This window comes from Herpailurus yagouaroundi, unplaced genomic scaffold, assembly GCF_014898765.1.
Source record: "Herpailurus yagouaroundi ecotype Mexico unplaced genomic scaffold, PumYag 184, whole genome shotgun sequence".
Lineage (NCBI taxonomy): Eukaryota > Metazoa > Chordata > Mammalia > Carnivora > Felidae > Herpailurus > Herpailurus yagouaroundi.
The window spans coordinates 9,396,044-9,422,664 of record NW_024412415.1 but is presented as its reverse complement, the minus strand read 5'-3'; the positions used below and the strand labels follow the sequence as shown (position 1 = coordinate 9,422,664).

General features: G+C 40.0%; 1 protein-coding gene across 10 annotated transcripts in view; it reads right to left on the bottom strand.

Annotated features, from left to right (window-relative positions):
• The window catches only part of STARD9 (StAR related lipid transfer domain containing 9), a 123,433-nt gene that overhangs the window by 68,450 nt on the left and 28,362 nt on the right, over positions 1–26,621 (bottom strand). For all 10 annotated transcript variants that reach the window (XR_005795789.1, XM_040492409.1, XM_040492405.1 and 7 more), the window contains exon 4: positions 3,055–3,171. Coding sequence is in view for 9 of the 10 variants with exons in the window: in XM_040492409.1 (XP_040348343.1) it covers positions 3,055–3,171 (117 nt within the window). In the remaining variant the exon portion in view is untranslated. The remainder of the gene's footprint in view (positions 1–3,054; positions 3,172–26,621) is intronic.

Genomic DNA, 26,621 nt, shown 5'->3' with positions numbered 1-26,621 from the left:
CTAAGCATCTGAATCTTGATTTCGGCTCAGTTAATGATCTCCCAGTTCATGGGATCCAGCCCCACGATGGGCTCTTCATTGACAGTGCAGAGCCTGCTTGAAATTCTCTCTTCCTCTCTCACTGCCCATCCTCCCACACTCTCAAAATAAATAAATGAAAAAATAAATAAAATAAAGCACACATTTAGGGAAAAGTAGCTTCTTTTTTCATTGTAGACCCATTGTTAACATGTATGTAGGTTAAAGCTTTTATACCCGTGGTGTAGTCGGCATTTTCTTTTAATTTCAAATACATAAAATCACACTAAACACAGACATAGTAGCAATGCGCTGAGCCCAAGGCAGCAGGGGTAATCTTTTTTTTTTAATGTTTTTTTTTTTTTAGGTTGTCTTTCTACTTTATTATTTTTAGCACAAAAATGTTTACTTTTAAGGAAGTCCAATTTATCTGGTTTTTTTTTCTTGCCACTTGTGATTTTGGTGCAGTATATCTAAAGTCATTGCCTAATTCAACATCACAATGATTTACTTCTATTTTGTTTTCCAAAAAAACCCTACAATTTTAACACTTAAATTTAGATCTATGAATGATGTTGAATTACTTGCAGTTATGAGGTAGAGTTCTAGCATCTTTCATTTGCATGAGTGTATCTAGTTGTCCCAGCAATATTTTTTGAAAATACTATTCTTTGCCCATTGGATTGTCTTGGCACACTTGTGGAAAGTTTAAAAGTTTGTTTTTCTATTTTCTCCCATTGATTTATATGTCAATCCTTATAAGAGGTCCACACAATCTTAGTTTATCTTTCTAGTAAATGATGAAGTCAAGGAGTATGAAACCTCCAAAATTGTTCTTTTTCAAAATTGTTTTGGATGTCCTGAGACCCTTTAATTTGCATATGCATTTAAGATCAGCTTCCCAATTTCCACAAAAAAAAAAATGGTAGCTGGATTTTTTCTTTTAATTTCTTTTTTAAAATTTACATCCAAATTGGTTAGCATACAGTGTAATAATGATTTCAGGAGTAGAATCCAGTGATTCATCCTCTACATATAACACCCAGTGCTCATCCCAACAATTGTCTTCTTTAATGCCTCTTGTTCATTTAGCCCATCCCCCCATGCACAACCCCTCTGGCAACCCTCAGTTTGTTCTCTATATTTAAGAGTCTCTTATGGTTTGTCCCCCTCCCTGTTTTTATATTATTTTTGCTTCCATTCCCTTACATTCATCTGTTTTGTATCTTAAATTCCACATATGAATGAAGTCATATGATATTTCTTTCTCTAATTTTGCTTAGTATACCTTCTAGTTCCATCCACATTGTTGCAAATGGCAAGATTTCATTCTTTTTGATTGCCAAGGAATATTCCATTGTGTGTGTGTGTGGTATGTGTGTGTATATGTGTATATGTATATATATATATATATATATATATCCACACACACATCTTCTTTATCCATTCATCTATCAATGACATTTGGGATCTTACCATACTTTGACTATTATCGATAGTGCTCCCATAAACATTGGGGTGCATGTGCTCCTTTAAAACAGCACACATGTATCCTTTGGATAAATACCTAGTACTCCAATTGCTGGGTCATAGGGTAATTCTATTTTTAATTTTTTTGACGAACCTCCATACTATTTTCCAGAGCGGCTACACCAGTTTACATTCCCATCAGCAGTCCAAAAGGATTCCTTTTTATCTGCATCCTCACCAACATCTGTTGTTGCCTGAGTTGTTAATTTCAGCCATTCTGACTGGTGTGAGGTGGTATCTCATTGTGGTTTTGATCTGTATTTACCTAATGATGAGTGATGTTGAGCATTTTTTCATGTATTTGTTGGCCATCTGGATGTCTTCTTTGGAAAAGTGTCATGTCTTTTGCCCATTTCTTCATTGGATTATTTGTTTTTTGGGGTGTTGAGTTTGATAAATTCTTTATAGATTTTAGATACTAACCCTTTACCTGATATGTAACTTGCAAATATCTTTTCCCATTCTGTTGGTTGCCTTTTAGTCTTGCTGTTTCCTTCCCATGCAGAAGTTTTTTTATCTTGATGAGGTCCCAAGAGTTCATTTTTGCTTCTGTTTCCTTTGCCTCCAAGAGGTGTTGAGTAAGAAGTTGCTGTGGCCAAGGTCAAAGAGGTTTTTGCCTGCTTTCTCCTCAAGGATTTTGATGGCTTTCTCTTATGTTTAGGTCTTTTATCCATTTCGAGTTTATTTTTGTGTATAAGAAATAATGTTTATTTTTCAGAGAGCGCACTCATGAGAGAGGGGGAGGGGCAGAGAGAGAGGGCGACAGAGAATCTGAAGCAGGTTCTGTGCTGTCAGTGCAAAGCCCGACATGGGGCTTAAACTCACGAACTGTGAGATCATAACCTCAGCCAAAGTCGGATGCTCAACCAACTGAGCCACCCAGACACCCCTGGGGGGTAATCTTTCAGAAGGAATAATGTCCCAGATAATGTCCATGTGTAGTGTTATTTGCCACCTGCCCCACCAGTTCAACTAACCAAGATACTCCTAAACATAAAACAAAGAGGTGTGCTTAAGGACCTCTACCTCCCAATTTTCCATGACAAAGTAAGGTTCTCATAAGTCCTTCATATTTCTGAAAGTTCCATCCCAGCAGCTGGTCCTCCTGCTTCTCTCCAACACTCAGATGGAACACATAGCCCCATTTCTGCACAGCCCTAGGCAGCACTTAAGATTCAGTCTGTCTCATCCACTCCTAAGGTGTTAAAAAGCTTCAAGCGACGAACTTGGAAATGATATGAGAAATTCAGCACTGACAGTTCTGCTTCATCAAAAGGAATGGTAAAATTCTAAGGTTCTTCAGGGTTTAATAAGGAAGGGTTAATTATTCAAAGTTCACCTTTCAATTAAACTGCTAAGAAACCCAATCTTAATACAGAAGAGAGCCCATTAAATCTTATTAACCTTGACTATTAAATTCATATTCTAGCTCTCAGTAGCAAGGACATTTGAGATTCAGGCTTGCTGTGGCAACAGAAAGAGATATATTCCAATACCAACACTCACTGGGGTCCCCAGCATGGTATATGTCTTCCCAGAGCCTGTCTGCCCATAGGCAAAAAGGCATATGTTGTAGCCTTTGGCAGCTCCAGACAGTACTTCGGTTCCCAAATCTTGGAACACCTGTAACAACAAAAGTAAAAAGCATGTCATTATAGTCCTTCCCATAGCATATTGAAGAACCATATCATTTTAAAATTTTCAATGTCTAGCCTTGTGCCCAACATACAGTAAGTGTGTTAAAACACATTTGAATGAATAAATTTTCCCTAGCAAACTTGTTCTGAAACTGAATTCATTCTGGTAAAATCATAGGGAATTAATAGTCATGTGTACCTGAAACACTTTATAATATTTTTGGATTAAAAAAACCCAGGGGTGGGGTGACTGGGAGGCTCAGTCAGTTAAGTGTCCAACTCTTAACTTGGACTCAGGTCATGATCTCGTGGTTCGGAAGTTTGAGCCCTGCATTAGGCTCCACGTAGATGGTGCAAAGCTTACTTTGGATTCTCTTGGAGTCTCCCTCCCTCTTCCTCTCTCTCTCTCTCTCTCTCAAAATTAATAAATAAACTTAAAAAAATAACCCTGGGGTGCCAGGTTGGCTCAGTTGGAAGAGCATGTGACTCCTAACTTCAGGGTTGTAAGTTCAAGCCCCATATTGGGTGTAGAAATAACTTACATAAATAAAACTTAAAAAGAAATTAAAAAAAAAAATAACCCAGAGTAGTGACATATGGAATTGTTCAATCACTATATTGTACCCCTGAAACTAATATAATACTCTATGTTAACTAACTAGAATGAAAATAAAAACTTAAAAAAAAAAAAGAGCTGTATTTACAGTTCTTATCACACATAAAAGTTGAGGTAAGGTTGATACTATTTGTGGATCTATTTACCCATCCTCTCTCCAAACTTGTGGTAGTAGTATAGAAAAGTAGGGTTGGAGCTTGTTATTTAAAGAGAGAGGATTCATGTAAAATATATTTTTTAGTAGGGCCTAACATTAGGGAAAGTTCTTAAAATGATTTCTCTTCCTCTAAACAGCTACCTGTAGTTTAATTATTAAGAACACAGGCTTTGGGGGGGTGCCTGCGTGGCTCAGTCAGTTGAGCATCCAACTTTGGCTCAGGTCACAATCTCACGGTTCGTGAGTTCGAGCCCCACATTGGGTCCTGTGCTGACAGCTCAGAGCCTAGAGCCTGCTTCAGATTCTGTGTCTCCCTCTCTCTCTCTGCCCCCTCTCTGCTCATGTTCTGTGTCTCTCTCTCAAAAATAAACATTTAAAAAAATTTAAAAAAAGAAAAAGAACACAGGCTTTGGAACTTTCTAGGTTCAAAGCCTGGCTCCTTGGGCAAGTAACCTTACCTCAGTTTCCTCATCAATGAAACAGATTTTTAAAAAGCACCTAAGAATAGGTTAAGGGAACTCTGAAACAACATCAAGCATACTAACATTCACATTACATGAGGCTGAGAAGAAGAGAGAGAAAAAAAGGGACAGAAAATTTATTTGAAGATATAACAGCTGAAAACTCCCCTAACCTGGATAAGAAAACAGACATCTAGGTCTCAGAGGCAAAGAGAGCCTGAAACAAGATGAACTCAAGGAGGTCCACACCAAGAGACATAATAATTAAAATGTAAAAAATTAGGGGCGCCTGGGTGGCTCAGTAGGTTGAGCCTCTGACTTTGGCTCAGGTCATGATCTCCTAGTCTGAGTTCGAGCCCCACATTGGGATCTGTGCTGACAGCTCAGAGCCTGGAACCTGCTTCGGATTCTGTGTCTCCCTCTCTCTCTGCCCCTCCCCTGCTCATGCTCTGTCTCCCTCTCTCTCAAAAATAAACAAACAGTAAAAAAAATTTTTTTTAATGTAAAAAATTAAAGATAAAAAGACAATCTTAGGGAGCAAGAGAAGAGGGGCACCTGGGTGGGTCAGTCAGTTAAGATTTCGACTCTTGATCTCAGCTCAGGTCTTGATCTCAGGGCTGTGAGTTCAAGTCCCGCATTGGGCTCCATGCTGGGCATGAAGACTAGTTAAAAAAAAAAAAAAAGCTGGGGTAGCAATACTTACATCAGATAAAAAAAGACTTAAAGACTGTAACAATACACAAAGAACTACATTACATAATGATAAAGGGATCAATAAAATAAGAGGATATAACACTTATAAACATCTATGCACAGGGGCACCTAAATATATAACACAAATATTAGCAGACATAAAGGGAGAAGTTGACAGTAATATGCTAATAGTAGGAAATTATAACACCTGATTTACATCAATGGACAGACCATACAAACAAAATCAGTAAGAAAACAGCGGACTTGCATAACACATTAGACCAGATGGATGGCTACATGCAGAAGAATGAAACTGGACCACTTTCTTTTTTTAATAATTTTTTAATTCAAAAATATTTTAAATTTAAATCCAAGTTAGTTAGCATACAGTGCAATAATGATTTCAGGAGTAGAATCCAGTGATTCATCCTCTACATATAACACCCAGTGCTCATCCCAACAACTGTCTTCTTTAATGCTTCTTGTTCATTTAGCCCATCCCCCCACGCATAACCCCTCCGGCAACCCTCAGTTTGTTCTATTTAAGAGTCTCTTATGGTTTGTCCCCCTCCCTGTTTTTATATTATTTTTGCTTCCATTCCCTTATGTTCACCTGTTTTGTATCTTAAATTCCACGTATGAATGAAGTCATGATATTTGTCTTTCTCTAATTTCTTAGCATAATACCCTCTAGTTCCATCCATGTTGTTATAAATGGCAAGATTTCATTCTTTCTGATTGTCGAGGAATACTCCATTGTATATAGATACCACATCTTTATCCATTCATCCATCGATGGACATTTGGGCTCTTTCCATACTTTGGGGTGTTATGCTAAGTGAAATAAGTCATACAGAGAAAGACAGATACCATATGTTTTCACTCTTATGTGGATCCTGAGAAACTTAACAGAAGACCATGGGGGAGCCAAACCATAAGAGACTCTAAAAAGTAAGAACAAACTGAGGGTTGATGCGGGGTAGGAGGTGGGGGAGGGTGGGTGATGGGTATTGAAGAGGGTACCTGTTGGGATGAGCACTGTGTGTTGCATGGAAACCAATTTGACAATAAATTTCATACTTTGGCTACTGTCAACAATGCTGCTATGAACATTGGGGTGCATGTGCCCCTTCAAAATAGCACATCTGTATCCCTTGAGTAAATACCTAGTAGTGCAATTGCTGGGTCATAGAGTAGTTCTATTTTTAATTTTTGGAAGAACTTGTTTCTCCAGAGTGGCTGCACCAGTGCGCATTCCCACCAGCAATGCAAAAGGGTTCCTCTTTTGAAACTGGACAACTTTCTGACACCATACACAAAAAAATAAACTCAAAATGGGTTAAAGACCTAAATATAAGACCTGAAACCATAAGACTACTAAAAGAAAACACAGGCAGTGGGGTACCTGGGTGGCTCAGTCAGTTGAGCATCTGACTTCAGCTCAGATCATGATCTCCCAGTTTGTGGGTTCAAGCCCTGCATCAGGCTCTCTGCTGTCAGCATGGAACCCACTTTAGATCCTCTATTCCCCTCTCTCCCTGCCCCTTCTCCACACATGCACTTCCTCGCTCGTGCTCTCTCTCTCTCTCTCTCTCTCTCTCAAAAACTTGCCTCACCAAGTTTTCTATATCTGTCTCCTCAAGCAAAGGAAACAAAAGCAAAACTAAAAAATTGGGACTACTTTAAACTTAAAAGCTTTTGCATAGCAAAATAAATATCAGCAAAATGAAAAGGCAATCTACTGAACAGAAGATATTTCCAAATACTATATCTGATAAGGGGTTAATACCCAAAATAAAATATATATTTTATATACATAAAAATATATACAACTCAATGTCAAAAAAGCAAATAATCCAATCAAAAACAGGCCAAGGACCTGAATAGACATAGTTCCAAAGGAAACATAAAAATGACCAGAGATGCTCAACGTGATTAATAATGGAGGAAGTGCAAATCAAAACCACAGTGAGTTATCACCTCAAACCAGTCAGTATGGCTAGTATCAAAAAGACAAGAAATAATAAGTTTTGGTGAGGATGTGGAAAAAAGGATGTGTAGTGCACTGCTGGTGGGAATATGTGTGGAGCCCCTGTGCAAAAAGGTATGGAGTTTCTCAAAATATTAAGAATAGAAAAATGCCATATGACCCTGTAATTCCACTTCTGTGTACTTACCCATAAAAATGAAAATATCAAACTCAAAGAGATAAATAAACATTTATGTTCACTGCAGCATTATTTACAATAGCCAAGATATGGACGTAACCTATGCCTGTCAATCAATCAATCAATACATGATATACATTATACAATGGAATATTACTCAGCCATAAAAAAGGGTGAAATCTTGCCATTTGCAGCATCATGAATAGAACTGGAAGGTATTTTGCTAAATGAACTAAGTCAGACAGGAAAAGGCAAATACCATATGATTTCAATCATATGTGAAATCTAAGAAACGAAACAAATGAACAAACAAAAAACAGAAACAGACTCATAAAACAGAACTGGTAGTTGTCAGAAGGAAGGGGGTTTAGGAGATGGTTGGAATAAGTGAGGAGATGTAAGAGATACAAATTTCCAGTTATAAAATAAGCTACAGGGATGAAAATTACAGCATAGGGAATACAGTCACTAATACTGTAATAACTTTATAAGGTGACAGATAGTAATTATACTTATGGTGGCGAGCATTCCATAATGTATATAATTGTCAAATCACTATGGTATATATCTGACACTAATAAACTATTTTATGACAATTCTACTTCCAAAAAATATAAAGATGATGAAGACACCGGCCCTCCCCGTGGCCAAAAACAAAAACATACGAGGCCTGACCAAGACAACCCTATGGAAAGGATCTCCCCTCTGATTTCCTGCTAGGGCTTTCCATTGTCCAATGCCAACCTCAACCCAGAGGTTAAGAGAGTCCATTTTTTAGTCCAACAGGTCACCCTGGGGCAGAAAATAAGATGGAAATTTTTTTTATGTTGTTTTTTTTTAATTTTTAAAAAAAATTTTTAATGTTTTATTTATTTTTAAGACAGAGAGAGACAGAGCATGAGTGGGGATGGGACAGAGAGAGAGGGAGACACAGAATCCGAAGCAGGCTCCAGGCTCTGAGCTGTCAGTGCAGAGCCCGACATGGGGCTCGAACTCACAAACTGTGAGATCGTGACCAGAGCCGAAGTTGGACGCTCAACCAACTGAGCCACCCGGGCGCCTCTGAAGAGTTCATCTTGAAGGGCAAAATGAAGACATTCAACAGAACCCAAAAAGCAAAGGGAATGCTGGCTGAAGAACCTGGAAAGACTTTATGAAATAGGGAACATCTGAACTGAGTTTCAAGACAAAAGGACTTTCAGAAGTGCCTGGGCAGTTCAGTTGGTTAAGCATTTGACTCCTGATTTCAGCTCAGATCATGCTCTCACAGTTTGTGGGATCAAGCCCTACATCAGACTCTGAGCTGACAGCATGAAGCCTGCTTGGGATTCTTTCCCTCTCTCTCTCTGCCCCTCCCCTGCTCGCCTGCATGATTTCTGTCTCTCAAAATAAATAAATAAAAAGACAAGGATTTTCATGATGGGGATGATCGTCTAGGTTGGATAAACAACACATGTAAAGCTTGGAGTAACGAAAATACATGGCTATTCAGATGGAATTTGGAAAATCAGATACATTGGGAGATAAGACCTCAGTATTGGGGTAATGCTAAGGATTAGGTTTTATTTTCTTTCATCTTAGTGTGTACTGCATTATTTATGGCAGAATCTCAAGGAATATGATAAGGAACCTATTGTTCTACCATGAAAAATTAGCAGTACAGGGACAACTAGGCAGCAAAGAAATTAAGAAACCCACTTATAAATAACCCTTAAATCAAAGAAGAAATCAAAACTAAAAGTATAAACTACTCACAAAGCAATGAAAAGAACAACATATCATACCAATGAAATAGAGTGAAATATATGATTGAAGAGTAATATTTTGTTTATACATTGGTTTTTTACTTTCTCCACATCTTCCTTTAGTTCTCTGAGCATCTTTAAGACAATTGGTCTATAGTCTTTGTTTAATATATCTGCCTTTAGGGCTTTTTAAGGGACAGTTTCTGTTGATTTTTTTTTCCTTTGAATAGGCTACACTTTCAGGTTTCTTTGTATGCTTTGTGACCTTTTACGTTGAAAATTGAACATCTGAATCTAATAATGTAGTAATTCTAGAAATCAGATTCTCTCCTTTGCCCGGGGTATCCTGTGTCTCATTATTCTTTTTGTTTATTGTTTTTGTTTTTCTGATTACTGTAGGCTACCTCTGTGCCGAGGATCAGCCTGAGGTGTAAACCTAAGGTTCTAGCAAGTGGTCTTTTCTGAGCCTTTCCCTGGGCACGCATGGTCACTTTCTAATTTTCCCCATGTGTGGAGTTGTTTTTCAATGCCCTGGTCTTTAGTGTCTGACTGCAAAATGGCGAAAAGCAGAAAAATGAAGTAGGAGTGGAGTGGGGAGTTGTCACTTCAAATCCCCTGGAAGTCACTTCAGCTGTATGGGGAGGGACTTGCAACAATGGGAAACATGCGACAACAATGACTACTCAACTCTGCAATTCTGTGATCCCAAGCAGGAATTGGCAATCAGCACAGATTCCTGATATTTGGAAGACAGGGTCCTTTTTGTCCACCCGACTCCTGCAAGCTGTGTACAAGATGCTCCAGGACCCATGTACAGCTGCCTGCCACGTGGCTGGGGATAACAAATGGGTAACTGCTACTGTGCTAGAAGCTGAAATTGACAGAAATTAACTGAGATTTATCCTTAAGTCTTCCTCTGGAAAATGCAAGCCATCAAGAAAATCCAGAGTTCCAAAAACCATTACATCAGACAGTTTTGTCTAGTGTAATCCCTGTCTAGGTTGGGGAACAGATTCTTCATGCTTCCTCATAAGGGAGCATAAGGCAAGCTGAGGGCAAAGTACAAGCTAACAGTATTCCCCCACCCCAGTTGGGATATGTGTGATATTCCTTGGACACTCTTGGCAACCCAAGAAGAAAGGAAAGGGGTTTAAGTGCTTCCCATGATGATATGGGAAACAAAGGCAAATGAAAAATTTAATTCCCTTACTGCCTACAGCCCATTGACAAGTCCTTGAAAGTGGCAGTGACCTCCTTCTAGGAGCTCAGCTGCCTGATGATAACACTTCCCCAGGGGCAAAAGGGAATCTTGGCTTAACATTATCCTGACCCCCAAGGTCCTATAAGTCTACTTTAGCCTATGAAAATTCCTTTGGAAACTTTATCTCAGCTCCCCCAAGATATATGCCAGCAATCATACTCCAAGCTTAAGGCCCTCTGATATACATCTGAAAGGTCTCATGACTGAAGTTTTACTAAATTATAATAAATGGCATTTTCCTAACAGCAACTGGCCCCTCAAGGTCCCGGAAACCTTGCTTTCAAAATACCTAGAGACTTACACTATCTTTAACCCCCTTGAGGGTATATAATCTTTAACCCACCCTGAGGGTATATAATCAGTTGCCCATCACAGCCCCAATGCAGTTCTTTCTGCCCATGGGTCCTGTCCCTGTGCTTTAATAAAATCACCTTTTTGCACCAAAGACATCTTCAAGAATTCTTTCTTGGCCGTTGGCTCCAGACCACCCCACCATCACCCCAAAACTTCATCATTTCCTACTCTGTCATTTTCCCAGACTCCTCTCCTCCATAATTATTCTTTAAAATACAAATTAGTAGCCCCATATTCCCCTATTGAAACTGTATATATTTAAGGGGCGCCTGGGTGGTGCAGTCGGTTAAGCGTCCGACTTCAGCCAGGTCACGATCTCGCTGTCCATGAGTTCGAGCCCCGCATCGGGCTCTGGGCTGATGGCTCAGAGCCTGGAGCCTGTTTCCGATTCTGTGTCTCCCTCTCTCTCTGCCCCTGCCCCGTTCATGCTCTGTCTCTCTCTGTCCCAAAAATAAATAAACGTTGAAAAAAAAATTTTTTTTAAATAAAAAAAAAAAAAAGAAACTGTATATATTTAAGTACATAGAAGTTTCTTTTATTCTTGAACCCATTACCCGAGATTCACCCATATTATCACCCTACGGATGTACTTTTCCTTTCAATTTTCTGAAAACAAATAGAAATGTGTGAAGTAATGTTAAACTACTCAGAGACTAATAAAATCAAGTGAAAGAAGTTACATTTATTTATTCAACAAATATTTATAGACTGCCTACTAAGGCAAAATACTGTGCTGGGCACTGCTCCCGTTGTTTAAAGATAACTGTTAGGATTGTTTTGCACCATTAGTACTTCATTAGAAGTGTTTTTATACAAAGCCAGGGTTTTAGATCCCTATTACCAGTAACACTTACTTAGCAATTATTTCATATTAGGGGCTCTTCTTAGCACCTTAAATGATTTAGTACTCCTCACAATATATCTATGAGATAGTTACTATTATTATCAATCTCTAATTTTCACAGGAGAAAACTCAAGTGCCACAGGTACCAAGTACTTCTAAACAAAGCTCTTGCTTAACCAATGTGATACCCTGCAGCTAACAAATTAACTACTCATGGAGTTACCAGGAAAGGCAAATCTTATCTGCTAAACACAAAGCTATTACCCTACAATTTAAAACTGTCTTCATGGTTTCCTTACTTCCTGTTATTTTGCTTTACAGTGGAAGAAACTTTACCAAGTCTCCTTTTTAGTATTTCCTCTTTAGTATTTAGTATTAGGAGTTTCAATAATATCTTGTTAGGGGGTCCTGGGTGGCTCAGTTGGTTAAGAGTCTGACTTTGGCTCTGTAATGATCTTGCGGTTAGTGGGTTCGTGCCCTGCCTCAGGCTCTATGCTGAGCGGAGCCTGGAGCTTGCTTCAAGTTCTGTGTCTCCCTCTCTCTCTGCTGCTCCCCTGCTCACTCTCTCCCTCTCTCAAAAATAAAATAAAAACATTAAAAATTTTTTTTAAATAAAATTTACCAAAAACAATAAATTCTAATCCTACTGCCATATGTTAATTGCTTTTGGAGTTTTCTGCTCCATTAACCTCTTCATTGCACATAAAGAGAATTACAATCTCATCCCAAAATTTCACACACACACCCTTATTAAATGACCAGAATTTGAAGCTTATTACAGACACACACTTATATTTTTTTTTCTTTGCTGTTTTTCAAATTACAAAGAATGCTCACTTTTTGTATCAAGTTAATACAACACATGAAAAAAAAAGCTAACCTTTCCTTACCCCTAATGCTGCTTGCTCATTTAAGTATCCAACAGATAGCTTTCAGTACTAAGACAGGGAAGAATATATCCAACAAGTATGTCATTCCATACTTTCCTCCACATATACAAGGATATACAGTTGTTTTTGTTTGTTTTCACTGAAATAGACACATAAAATACACATCAACCTGTAACTTGCTTTTTATCATATAGTATACCATGAACATACAGGTTATTTGCCATAGATATAATTTTTCATTTTTCATGTATACACACCATAGCGACAGTCATACAAACACAATTTTAAATGATTGGGATAGGGGTGCCCGGTGGCACAATTGACTGACCAACTCTTGATTTTGGCTCAGGTTACAATCTCAAGGTCATAGGACTGAGCTCTAAGTCAGGCTCCACATTCACTGCTTGAGGTTCTATTTTCTCTCTCTCTCTCCCTCCCTCTGCCCTTTTCCCCTTTTCCCCCACTCACGTGCTCTCTCTCTCAAATGAATAAATGGATGAATGCATGAAATAATTGGGATAAAAAATAACTTAAAAAATAAAATAAGTGGGATATTATTCATGCTGTGGAGGAAATACCTTATTTCCTTCTTTTTTTTCAGTTTTATTTATTTTGAGAAAGAAAGAGCACGCACATGCATGTGAGCAGGGGAGGGGCACAAAAAGGGAGGGAGGGAGGGAGGGAGGGAGGGAGAGAGAGAGAGAGAGAGAGAATGAGGGAGACAATCCCAAGCAGGCTCTGTACTCTCAGTGTGGAGCCTGATGCAGGGCTCAGACTCACAAACCATGAGATCATGACCTGAGCCGAAACCAAGAGCCAGACGCTTAACTGACTGAGCCACCCAGGCACCCCAGCTTTATTTCCTTTTTTATTTGCTTTCATCTTGTCCTTTACTCTTTCCTTCCTTCTACATTAACACATACTTTCAGGTAACATGTTAATAACTGGCATCATTTCTTGTCCTTCCCACAGTCATAATCATACACACACACACACACACACACACACACACACACACACACACCCATTTATGGGTATTGGTTACTTCTTTAAAAAATGGGATGTTATTACACACATTGTTTTTCTCAATCAATATCATCTCATAAAAACTCTTCTAAGTCATCTGCGATATAGTCCATCATATAAATGCACCAAAATTGATTCAACCTTTCCCCCTAGGAATGGGCACTTTGTTTCTACTATTTTATCCCTGCTAACAATGCTTCAATAAACATCCTTAACCATGTATCATTAGGTACTGGTGTTTTTATTTTTACTTATTTATTTTTTTAAGTAGGCTTCATGCCTGGCATGGAGCCCAATGGAGGGCTTGAACTCACGACCCTGAAATCAAGACCTGAGCTGAGATCAAGAGATGGATGCCCAAATGACTGAGCCATTCAGGTGACCCCAGTGTTTTATTTTTATAGAATAAGTTTCAGGAATGGGACTTCCAGGTCAAAGGATAAAGTATTTCTTATTTTCATAAATACTGACACATTGTTTTCAAAAATTTTCCATTGACAATGTATGAGTACCCTTTCTTTCCTAATTTCCATCAGCAAACAGTATTACCACTTTTTAAAATTCTTTTTAATGTTTTTAAATTTATTTTGAGGGAGAGAATATGGGAGGGGCAGGGAGAGAAAGAATCTCAAGCAGGCTCTGCACTGTCAGCCCAGATCCCAATATGGGGCTCAAACTCATAAGCCAGGAGATCATGACCTGAGCAGAAATCAAGAGTTGGGTGCTTAACCAACTGAGCCACCCAGGTGTCCCTGTATTACTGCTCTTTTCTTCTTTTTCTTTTTAACCACTCTTAGTTTGAATGATACAAATTCATATCTCATTGTTATTGAAATAACAGTGAGTTTGAACTTATCAATCATTTTTTGGCCATTTGGATTTGCTCCCTGGGAAGGGTCTATTTATATCCTTTGCCCATTTTTCTACAGGACTGTTTTTCTTTTACTTGTCAATATAAAAGACTTCTTAGTATATTAGAAACAGCAGCGCTACATCTGCCATATGCAACGCAAACACTTTTTTCTCCAGATTTATTGACTCTTAAGTTAAAAGACTTTATTTTTTGAGTCACAGGTTTATAGAAAAACTTAGCAGAAAGTAGAGTCCCCAGGTATCCCTTCACCCATCTCTCCCCTTTTCAGTTTCCCCTATTAACATCTTGCATTACTGTGGTACACTTGTTACCATAGGTGAGACAATATTGGTATTATTAACAAAAGTCCCATATTTCAAATTAGGGTTCATTCTTTGTATCATACAGTTCTATGAATTTTGACATATGCATAATCACATGTATCTATCATTACAGCATTATACAGAATAATGTCACTGACCTACAATTTTCTATATTCTACCTAGTTATTCCTTCCTTCCTCTCCCAACCTGCCATATAGATGGAATCACAATACGTAGCCTTTTCAGATTGGTTTCTTTCACTTAGTAATATGCATTTAGGGTTTTTCCCTGTCTTTTCATGATTTGATAACTCATTTCTTTCTTCGCACTGAATAATATTCCATTGTTGGATGTACTGCAGTTTATCCATTTACCTACTGAAGGACATTTTGGCTGCTTCCAAGTTTTGGTAATTAAGAATAAAGCTGCTAAAACATTTCAAGCACAGGTTTTTGTGTGGCCCTAAGTTTTCAACTCCTTTGGGTAAATACCAAGGAGCATGACTGACCAATGCTAACTTTCCCCTCATCTTACACCAAGATCTCCAAGAATCCATGCATTCCAATCTTTACCTCTGGGTACTCCAAAACAGTCCCCATGTCTGTATGAAGTCTTGTACCAGCTTCCTCTATTAGAATTGCAACAAAGCCTGAGGCCCCCTCCCCTGAACTCTCTAGCCCCCGACTGTCTGCTGATCCCATAGTTATTGTTTTTTTTTTAAGGGTTGGATTTATTTATTTTTTTTAATTTTTTTTCAATGTTTATTTATTTTTGGGACAGAGAGAGACAGAGCATGAACGGGGGAGGGGCAGAGAGAGAGGGAGACACAGAATCGGAAACAGGCTCCAGGCTCTGAGCCATCAGCCCAGAGCCTGACGCGGGGCTCAAACTCCCGGACCGCGAGATCGTGACCTGGCTGAAGTCGGACGCTTAACCGACTGCGCCACCCAGGCGCCCCAGGGTTGGATTTAATAGTTAGTTATAGGACATCCCAAGACACAAAATTCCACATAGAAATAAGAAATCCACTGAGAGGAGAAGCTTCACACAGTATGCATAGTTTGGAACTATTCAGTATAGTTTGGTCATAAAAAGTGCTGCAATAGCAAACCACTTTTTAAAAGTTCTTAGTAGAAAAACAGTAAGACAAACATACACCAAACATGGTACACAACTTTAAGCCTCAGATGTATAATCTAAAAGTTAAAGATCCCAACAGTGCCATCCTTAACTTGGTAGGGTAGTTTCTGGCACAACATTTTGATCCCCTTCTTCCTCTATAGGGAAATACTTCTCAATCAAACTTAATGAAGCTTTGTACACAGACTCATCTTCATAGTTTTGTAGACATTCAATTTTGTCCAAACCCCCATATTCTTCAATCATCATACGAGTTTCTCAACAGCTTAAAAGATACATGAAACAGCATCCAGAATGACACTGTCATCAGTCACAATTGGCAATTCAGTAGCTCCTAGAAGCTTCTCAAGTTGGGGCACAATTCCTGTTTTCACAACCATTTCAATCCATTCATTTGGACCATTGGTAAGGGAGAAAATGGCCCAGCAGGTATCTTCTAATACTTCTGGATCATCATGAGGCAGGGGATGAACTCAAGTAGGAAAAATTTTGTGCAACAGCATCTAATGGAGGTGCATGAATCTTGTTGCGACAAAGTTCAAAATGAGTCCAGGTAAGATGATGCAAGTAACCACATGTTAAAGATGACATATTAATAGGGTGTCTGGGTGACTCAATTGGTTAAGCTTCTGACTTTGGCCCAGGTCATGATCTCACGGTTCATGGGTTTGAGCCCCATGTTGGGCTCTGTGCTGACAGCTCAGAGACTGGAACCTGCTTTGGATTCTGTGTCTCCCTCTCTCTCTCTCTGCCCCTACCCTGCTCACGTCCTCTCTCTCTCTCTCTCTCTCTCAAAAATAAATAAATGTTAAAAAAATTAAAGATGACATATCAGGAAGTGTAAGAAGAGCCAACAGTAGATCAACTGCACCATATTTGATAACCAAGTCTTGGAAAACTGAACCATCACCTGCAATGTTTCCTAGAGTCCATACAGCTGTGTACTGATGTGATGAGAGATACCAACAGAGAAGTGAATGCTGGGATAGCACTCTATCTGCCACAGCCTTGCTCTGTTGCAATGTCCTGGAAGCAGTGTTTGTGAGCACTGAACCAGAGCCAGACTGAATGAGACCACCACCAGTTCTGCCCAAGGACACAAAGTTTGGAATCAAACCAGCCCAGATTAGGTTGTCAGTGGGGGGTTATTGTTCCCTAGAAAGCCATCTCCTACCAGCCTCAGTAGCTTGGAGCTGGCTTTCCAAATCTGTTGCTATTTATGCCTGTGACAATGTCATCAACAGGCCAATCTATAGTGCCCTGCTTGCTGCAGTTTTCTTGCAGTGGAGAAATAGCAACATCAGGAAAAGAGCTGGCATTGCTCCTTTCAGCATGTGGTCATCCTTCTTAGCTTCTCTCACCTCCATACTAACCTCAGTTTGGCACCCCCTCATTTCTATACTATCTGTTCCCTTGTTCTTGAATCTGTTAAGGCAGGCAGCTGGCAAACTGGCACTCTGATTAGCGGACACGGTTATGAGACAAAGGAAGAAAATGACAGAGCTGGCTTAGGCTATCACAGGAAGCTTCTTAACTTTAAAAAAATTGGGGGCTGAAGGGGCGCCTGGGTGGCGCAGTTGGTTAAGCGTCCGACTTCAGCCAGGTCACGATCTCGCGGTCCGTGAGTTCGAGCCCCGCGTCGGGCTCTGAGCTGATGGCTCAGAGCCTGGAGCCTGTTTCCGATTCTGTGTCTCCCTCTCTCTCTGCCCCTCCCCCGTTCATGCTCTGTCTCTCTCTGTCCCAAAAATAAAAATAAACGTTGAAAAAAAAAATTTAAAAAAAAAAATTGGGGGCTGGGAACGGAGGGAAGCTGAGAAACATTCAAGTCTCTAAATAGACTGTAAACCTGTGATTTTTCGGATTCTTCAACCTCTTGGCACAATGTGCCCCAAATAATTATCCCCACGATCCTATAAAATACTAGAAATGCTCTCCATTAGAGTAATTCACATTGTAACGTCACAGTGTCCCTATTAAAATATACAGGCAAAAACATAAAAATTAATTAATAATAAAATTAAATAAAATACCCATGCTACTAGGAAGGGCAGAGGGATATATTATTTTGAATGGAAAAAGGATTCAAGAAATTATTGTATGCTGGATAAGATCTTGATCAGGTATCACAGAACTCAGTGACAACAACAACAGATATTTATTATCTGCTAAGCACTGATCTAAGTGCTTTATATTTCTTTATTCATTTAGTCCTCACAATAGCTCTGAGGTAGGTACCATTATTATCCCCATTTTACAGATAAGGTAACAGAAGCACTGAGCGATAAAGGGACTAGCTCAGGATCACAGCCAGTAATTTGTGAATCTGGGAAATAAACCATATTTTTAATCATTATACTTCACCACCTTTCATCTAGGAAAGAGATGGGTTGACAAGAGGAAAGTCTAAGGTCTCTGGTATCAGACCCTAAAATATACCGTCGCTACTGAATTAATTCTTTTCTCATCTTTATCCAAAGATAAAAACAGAAATTCCTGTCTCTAGGCAGTCCCTCAGTCCACTTACCTAGGGCTTCTTATTCTGGAAAGTAAAATAAATAAATAAAATAAAAAAGTAAAGAAGATTGCACACAGCAGCAGTACTACTATAGAGAACTACTATATACACACACTCATTTATATAAACATACATGCATGAAGAAACATAAATTTATATTCCCAGTTTAAGCCCCTGGTTCCTGAAGGAACCAGGAAAACTGAGCTTTGAGATCACCAAAACACATGTCTTTGTTTACATAAGAGTCTGCTGTTTCTAACAATGCTGTTTTGCTAAACAACACTCACATGGACAACTGTCTGAATGGCATGTGAGATCTGGTAGATCCCATATGGCAGCTGTCCTACCCTTTGGACATAAGCGAGGAATTCCTAAAATAGACAGATGAGTATCTAGCTCTAATGCTTCCCTTTTCTTTGCAAAAAGATGGATTCATTAGACAGGGTCTTGTGAGAAAAGATGGCTTTACTGGAAGAGTCCAAAGTTTTTGCCATTCTCACAGCCTCTTCTAAAAAGACAACAAGTGGTTCCTTGATCATAATTTGCCATGTTTTAGATCATTTGACCCTGCTTCCCAGGCCCCAACTAACTGGACCCCAACCAAAAGCAAGAACATTCAGCATGGACCTAAGAGAGACTATCAGCCATTAGATGATCCAAATCAGAATGCTAACAGGATATGCCAAATTGGATAAAGATTAACTGGCATTATCAACTTTGTTGGGGAGATCTGAATGGGAGACAGAGCTGCCATTGGCCTCTTATTGTTACTGCTGAATTCTGAGCCATAATGAATAATGTTCTATGGTCTTGGGGCCTGGCTGTGTGACTGATGACAGTTTCCAGTTTCCTTATTTCCCCACATAATCTTACATTCATACCCATCCTGTGAGATAATCTGATTACCTCCTTCCATGCAGCCTGAGAAAGCCCTATCACAATGACAAGTTAAACTGTCAACAGCTACAAGCACAAAGCAGAAACACTGAGCAAGCAGCAGTCACATCAATGGACCTGTTAGCAGTTGGTCTAGACAAAGACAATGTGGGTGGCAATATGCAAGATGGTTCGATTATCAGGGCTGAGGGAGTCTTTGCTTAGTCATAAGCAGAATCCAAGAATGGTAAGCTGTGGTACTGACTCAAGGAGAGTATACAAAATAAAGGGAGACTGGAGATCCAGAAGAAGGCCTTCATTCCATTAGGGTGAACTTCCAAGAGCTAGGGTGTTTGCAACAATTGAGGCAAATCATCTAGAATCTTTCCATTCCTAATAATTAAGATTCCTATAGGGCAGGGGTCAGAGATTTTTTTCTATTAATGGCCAGAGAGCAAATATATTATTTAGGCTTAGTGGGCCATATGGTCTCTGCCGTGACTAGTGAACTGCTTTTGTAGTAGAAAAGCATCTACTAACATTACGTAAACAAATGGACATGGCTATATTCCAATAAAACTTTACTAAAACAGGAGATGGCCAGATTTGGCCCACAGGGCATAGTTTGCCAATCCCTGCTGTAGAGCAAAAGTCCTTTCTAGAGTCAACTCTTAAAAAATACAGGTTGGTCTGTGGGTTCCAAGAGAAAAAGGGAACAAAGCAAGACTAAAATGAATCCTGAATATGTGAAAGGTCTTCTAACCCTTAGAAATACGTTAACATCATTATCATTGAAAATGAAAGTACAGAGGCACCTCGGGTGGCTCAGTCAGTTAAGTGACTTCGAGTCGGTCTTTGGCTCAGGTCATGATCTCACAGTTTTTGAGTTCGAGCCCTGTGTCAGGCTCTGTACTGACAGCTTAGAGCCTGGAACCTGCTTTGGATTCTGTGTCTCCTTCTCTCTCTGCCCCTCCCCCACTCACGCTCTGTCTCTGTCTCTCAAAAATAAATGTAAAAAAAAAAAAAAGAATAAAGAAAATGAAAGTACATATACAGATCACCTTGTCCATTTTCTTTTTTTTAAACATGCATTTTTAAAATTTTTATTTTTATTTTTATTTTTGAGAGAGAGAGAGATTGAGGGAAGGGCAGAGAGAGACCACCCACCTAATCCATTTTTCTTATAATGACTGATACCGTACCTAAGTTAAAGTCATTCAATAAGCTCAACACTGAATAGTTTATCAGTCATGACAGGCTAAGTTAGGTTATTGTAGCCAACTCTCAAAGCGTGGTAGCTTAAAAAACTACTTTTATTTTCTTATTTCTGGCTCTTGCTACATGTGGGTCAGTAGAGGACCCTTAGGGTTGTACCTTCTCTAGGACCCAATTGACAAAACAACCTATTTCCAATGTTGCTTCATGGTACCAGAAGAAAAGAGGGCTTCAGAAGGTCATATCCCACCAAGTGAATGCTCAGACATAATTTCTGCTCATAACACACTGTACAAAACTAATCATATGGCCCCACCTCACACAATAACCAGGAAGTGAAATTCTATCACACAGAAAATAAAGAACCATGAATATTCAGTAAGCAACATGAAGAACTATCACATAGCAATAGTTAAGTCACTTTTACCTAATTGATCACCAAATGAGATCCTTAAAATTTTTTTTAATGTTTATATATTTCTGAGAGAGAGCAAGCACAGAAGCAGGGGAGGGGCAGAGAGAGAGAGGGAGACAGAGGAATGGAAGCAGGCTCAGCGCTGACAGTGGAAAGCCCAATGTGGGGCTTGAACTCACAGACTGTGAGATCATGACCTGAACTAAAGTTGGATGCTCAACCAACTGAGCCACCCAGGCACCCCACAAAATGAGACTCTTAACAAAAAACCTTTCTGATAATTGGTTAGGCAAAAACCACTGTCAACTTCATTTAAATTAAAATTTCAAATTGTTTAGTGTATTTTTCCTTAGTGTCTAAGGATTCTGAAATCACAGGACGCTGAGGTTATCATTATGGGTATCAATTCTTTGTTGTTGTTGTTATTGTTGTTGTTGTTGTTTAAGAGAGAGAGGGCACAAGTGAGTGAGGGAGAGAGAGAGAGAGAGAGAGAGAGAGATAGAGAGGGAGAGAGAGAGAATCTCATGCAGGCTCCACACTGTCAGTGTGGAGCCCAAAGTGGGGCTCGAGTTCACCCAATGCAGGGCTCAAACTCATGAACCATGAGATCATGACTCGAGCCAAAGTTGGACCCCTAACTAACTGAGCCTCCCAGGAACCCCTCAAGTATCAATTCTTAATGCCCACATTGGTAGTTGCAGAGGACACAGGAGACTCTTCACTGACCATGAGACATAACCAGAAACTACATGAAGAGCAGGGGTCTGCAGGAAGCAATGGGGACAGGATTCACAGAGGAATATTGCCATATTCCACTTTGGAACTAGCAAATGTTTCACAATTCCTTAAGTTCTCTACTGTTATCTTCTAGATCAACTTTGATGACACAGCAGGTGCTGTTAATGTTCCACCCATATACACTCGAATTCCTTCACCATTTTCATGCACACTGGGCAGCTGGTGTGCCTTTACTTCCAAAAATCAATAACTGGTGTCTCTATCTATTTTTGGAGGACTGCCCTCCAGTTACTAGAACTCGTTTTGAAAGCCAGATATCCTAGGAGTCAGCCTTAACCAATGTTTGATGGGTGCAAGAAAACTGATCAGGAAATTCTTGATCAGGAAAACTCTACACTCAGTCTTTAAAGCACCCCCGTGGAGTTGCTTGGCCTCTTTTCCTTTGCTGGTGTCACTTCCCCACCACACCTACCATTTCTTTCCTGGCAATACTTCCTAATAAGTCACCATCACACAATTCTTCATCTCGGAGTCTGTTAGAGAGGAAGCCAGCCCAGAAACAGCCCACCCACAGCCTGAGGATAAAAAGGCTATGTGGTGCTATTCAAAGAGGCCAGGATTTAGATTCCAAAGATTCCAAATAACAAAGTTCCAGGTCTACCAATTATTAGATTATGGCAGTCTCTATCAACCCTTCCAAAATGTAGAAGTAATGGTACCTACCACAACAATTTTGAGACAAATACATGTGACTATGACAACACATGTGAAAGCACTTTGTAAACTAGGGCCTATGCTATCAAGAAGTTAGCTCATTTAAGACAGCTGCTTCCCAACTTTCAGTCCCTCCCCCAACCTATAATTATGACTATACTCCCACTTGCCTACAAATAGAAAATGTGTTGAGCAGTAGTTTTCAGATTTTAGCATACATTATAATCACCAGGAGGGCTGTTAAAGAGTTCGGTGGGCCCCACCCCCAAAATGTTTGATCTGTGGGTAGGGAGGAAGGCCCAAGAATTTGCATTTCTAACAAGTTCCCAGGTGACATTAATGCTGCTGATCTTAAGACCTCACTTTAAGACCCACTGTTATAAGAAAAACTTCAGCCACTCTCTGCAAAGTGTAACCGATAGAAATTTACAATCGATCTACTTACTATAAGGAAAATTTTTAGGAGACAAATACAGCTTTAAAAAAAACTTGTGAGATTTTCTTTCCCATGGTATGGATGTCCTCATCTTACAAAATAAACGAGTGCAAGTAAAGTTGCCTGCAGAGAATACTTCTGGGGGCACCTTGATTTCAGCTCAGGTCATGATCTCACAGTTTGTGGTATCGAGCCCCCACAGCAAACTCTGAGCTGCCAGTGTGGAACCTGCTTGGGATTCTCTCTCCTCCTCTCTCTCTGCCCCTACCCTGTTCATTCTCTCTCTCTCTCTCTCAAAATAAATAAACTCTAAAAAAAAGGATATTTCTGAAGAGGAAACTCTATGTTCCATCTCAATCCCATAAAGACTTGCATTCAGTAAAAAAAAGAGGTTCAGATGGTTGTCAGTCTAGTGTCATGATCAATGTTAAGGTAGTAAGAACAATTTATTCAGTACTGAAATGTACCCAGTGATGTTCAAAGCACTTTACATGCATTGAAAATTTACTCCTCACAATAACCCATGAAGTAGATACAATTGTCATCTTCATTTTATGATGAGGCAACTGGAGGTCAAGAAAATGGCCCAGAGTTATACAGCTAGTAAATGTCAGAGGTGAAAATCAGACCCAGGAAGTTTGGCTCTACAGTCTACAGTCTTAACCATAAACAATACTGCATGGTGGATGCTCTTTTAAAAGTCTGCACTGTTTACAAAATTCTAACTCTATGATCTTCCTTCTTGTTGGCTCCCCTACCATTCCTGTGTGGCCATATGACCAAGCATGACTCTACCTCAAAGCACAGGCATGGCTCCCAAGAAGCTTGCCAGTTACATTGCCAGTATGTGCTCAATAACTCACGATGTTGGGCTATAATACAACTACTAAATATTACATGTACTCAACCTGAACAGTACCAAAATGAAGAGGGATGATGAACAGCAAATATACTAAAACCTCAATTTTAAAGACATTCTACATGACATAGACATTTGTTAAAGAAATGCACTTTTTGGGGCACCTGGGTGGCTCAGTCAGTTGGGCGTCCGACTTCGGTCTGGGTCATGATCTCGCAGTTGGTGGTTTTGAGCCCCGTGTCAGGCTCTGTGCTGACAGCTCAGAGCCTGAAGCCTGCTTCAAATTCTGTGTCTCCTCCTCTGCCTGCCCCTCCCATGCTCATGCTCTGTCTTGCTTGGTCTCTCAATAATAAATAAATGTTAAAAAAATTGTTTTAAGAAATGCACTTTTTGACTTTCAGTATATTTTATAAATGTAACACAAAATAAGAACAAAGTACAAAAGTCCATCTCTATAGCTAGAAACCAGCCGAGGGCTAGAAGGTTAGTAGGGAACTGACAACTCTAGAAGGTAAGAAGGTTAGTAGGATACCGACAGCTCTCAGTCTAACTCCACAAAGACTCCACATAAAGAAAGCACAATATAAAGAGAAATACAACAAAAAGAGAGAGAGAGAGAGGAACAAACGTATTGTGTTGGGCCTTAGGTCTCAGCAAAAAGGTTGTTCAAGGAGCCCACATACAGTCCTGAAAGTCAGAAAAAGAAGGGAAGGTTGAGAAGGCAGGGCTGTCTGACCTCTCTTAGATTCAGAGATTAGCAGATTAGGTAGGTAGTGACACTACTGACGTCCAGAAGGAAATAACTTGCTCAGAGTCAGATAGCAAGCTGGTGGTAGAAGGAGGACTTATACCTATCTCCAAACTTCCTATCCACTTGTACCTTTAGACACTTTTTAGGAAACGATCCTGATTTCCCTTGGGTCTCTTCTACACAGGGTCCCCATTGTTGGTGTTTCATCCTCTCCTCACTGGGCAAATGCTAAGACTGTATGTAAGAATAACCTCTGCAACCAAACTCTCATTGTGACATTGTAGCATTCACAGGGACTGAAGAAAGGCAGAGACTATTCTCACTAGTTTTTACAAGACTCTCTGCCAGGTCTACTAGGAAGCAGCATGATGAAGGTCACACTTGAACTGAGATGAAAGACCTATCCTCAAACAGCTCATCTCTCAACATGTCATCAAAGCACTCCCTGGAAAAAAGCCCCAGGAAACAGCTTTACCGTGTATTTTAACAGAGCACAAGTGGGACTTCTGAGGAGCTGGTAATGTTCTCTTTCATGATCTGGATGCTGGTTACATGGGTATGCTCATCTTGTGAAAATTCAAGTGGATAGAAAATTTGAACTGTACACTTATAATATGTGCATCTTTCTCGACGTATGCTTCAATCAAAAGTTTTTAAACTAGCTCTGTTTCCCTTACCAGCAGAAAGGGGTGACATGCATCTGCTGAAGAATCTTTTGACCACACAGTCTCTTCTGCAAACGCTCGTTCATGACACATCTACTGAGCCAGAGTAAGAACTGTAAACACAGTTTGGGGTGACAGAACGGGCTCAGGTCATGTTCACGGAGGGCTTTGGAAGCCTTCCTCAACAATGGATTTAGGCAGAGTGACATCACAGCAGGGGAGGAAGAAAAAAGAAAAGAGCATTTCCTCCCTAGCTTTTAGCTGTCTCTTTGTCCCCACTCTCTCCCTAAAGATCCCCTGTCCAACCCCACTAACCTCAGCAGTGAATCATGCACAAGAGCAGCAGTCCCCAAAGTCGGGTCCCTAGATCCAGGGATGCCCAGGGCTGACTGTGACAAGCAAACCTGAGCAGGCCCTGTGGCACTACAGAGGGAAGAGAACATCACACATCTACAGCTGCAGCTGGGACATGGCACCCGTGAACAACACACAACACACACTCGGTTGACACTGACTAAACAAATGAGTACATTATCTATGGACTGAATCCAAAATATGTGCAATAAATGTGTGCTGAATAAAATTGAATGATGGATGTTTTCTAGGTCTTCTTTAAACCTTACTGGCATTGATTCTGCATATTTGATCTTTAACCAAGATGAACATCACCAGGTCAGTATCTTCCACGTAGCACTGTTTTCGTATTTCTCAATGTGTTCATGAGGGCTCTTTACCACCTTTTGTAATAGGTCCCATCAGGCAGTACTCTGAAGGCAGTCAAGTAGGATGGAGCGGCTTCACATTGTTTGAGTTGTTAATGCTTTCATCTAAGAAGAAAATAAGCCTGGAGGATGCAGTTTCTGTTTTTAACTCTCATTCCTAAGTAGAAAAAGTTTTCCTGCAACCATGCTGCTAGAAACCAATTTCCTGCTTTTAATATTGTTTAGTCTGGATAGGTCTCCAGAGACCAATCTTAATTGGGGAAGCAAATGAACTGGGCCCCTAAGTCAGTTCCGGTTTCATAGTTTGGTTCAGCCAGCCCAAGTGAAGCCCATCTCATTCCCAGGAATCCAAGGCCTAGTTAGTTTTGTGTTGATGTGCACAGCCTCTGTCCCATCCTTACCACTGTTAGGGGCCCTCCTCCCTTGAACCACACTTCCCTCCTCCAACCCTATAATCACAAGATCTTCAACTACACTGGTAGTGGGGCACTTGCTGAGCCTCAGCCCCTCATATTAAATTACCTCAACCAACGAAACAAAGCATGACTCCAACCTCAGCTAACAGCCCTGGGACCATCTCAGGGCTGCCACTGCCACTTACCAAAGTGTAGGCGGAAGACAAAAAAGATGATGGAAGACAGATTTGATGGCATAGCACTCAGTTCAGCAATTATCTGCTGGTGACAATAAGGAGAGGCACTGACACAAACCTGACCAGTCACTCAGAAACCTGGGACTGACTTTCAATGAAGCATAGTTAATAAATTAAAAACTTCTAACAGGGGCACCTGGGTGGCTCAGTCAGTTGAGCGTCTGACTTCGGCTCAGGTCATGATCTCACAGCTCATGAGTTCGAGCTCCGCATCAGCTCTGTGCTGACAGCTCAGAGCTGAGAGCCTGCTTTGGATTCTGTGTCTCCCTCTCTCTCTGCCCCTAACCCACTCACATTCTGTCTCTCTCTCAAAAATAAATAAACATTAAAAAAAAAAAAAAAAAACC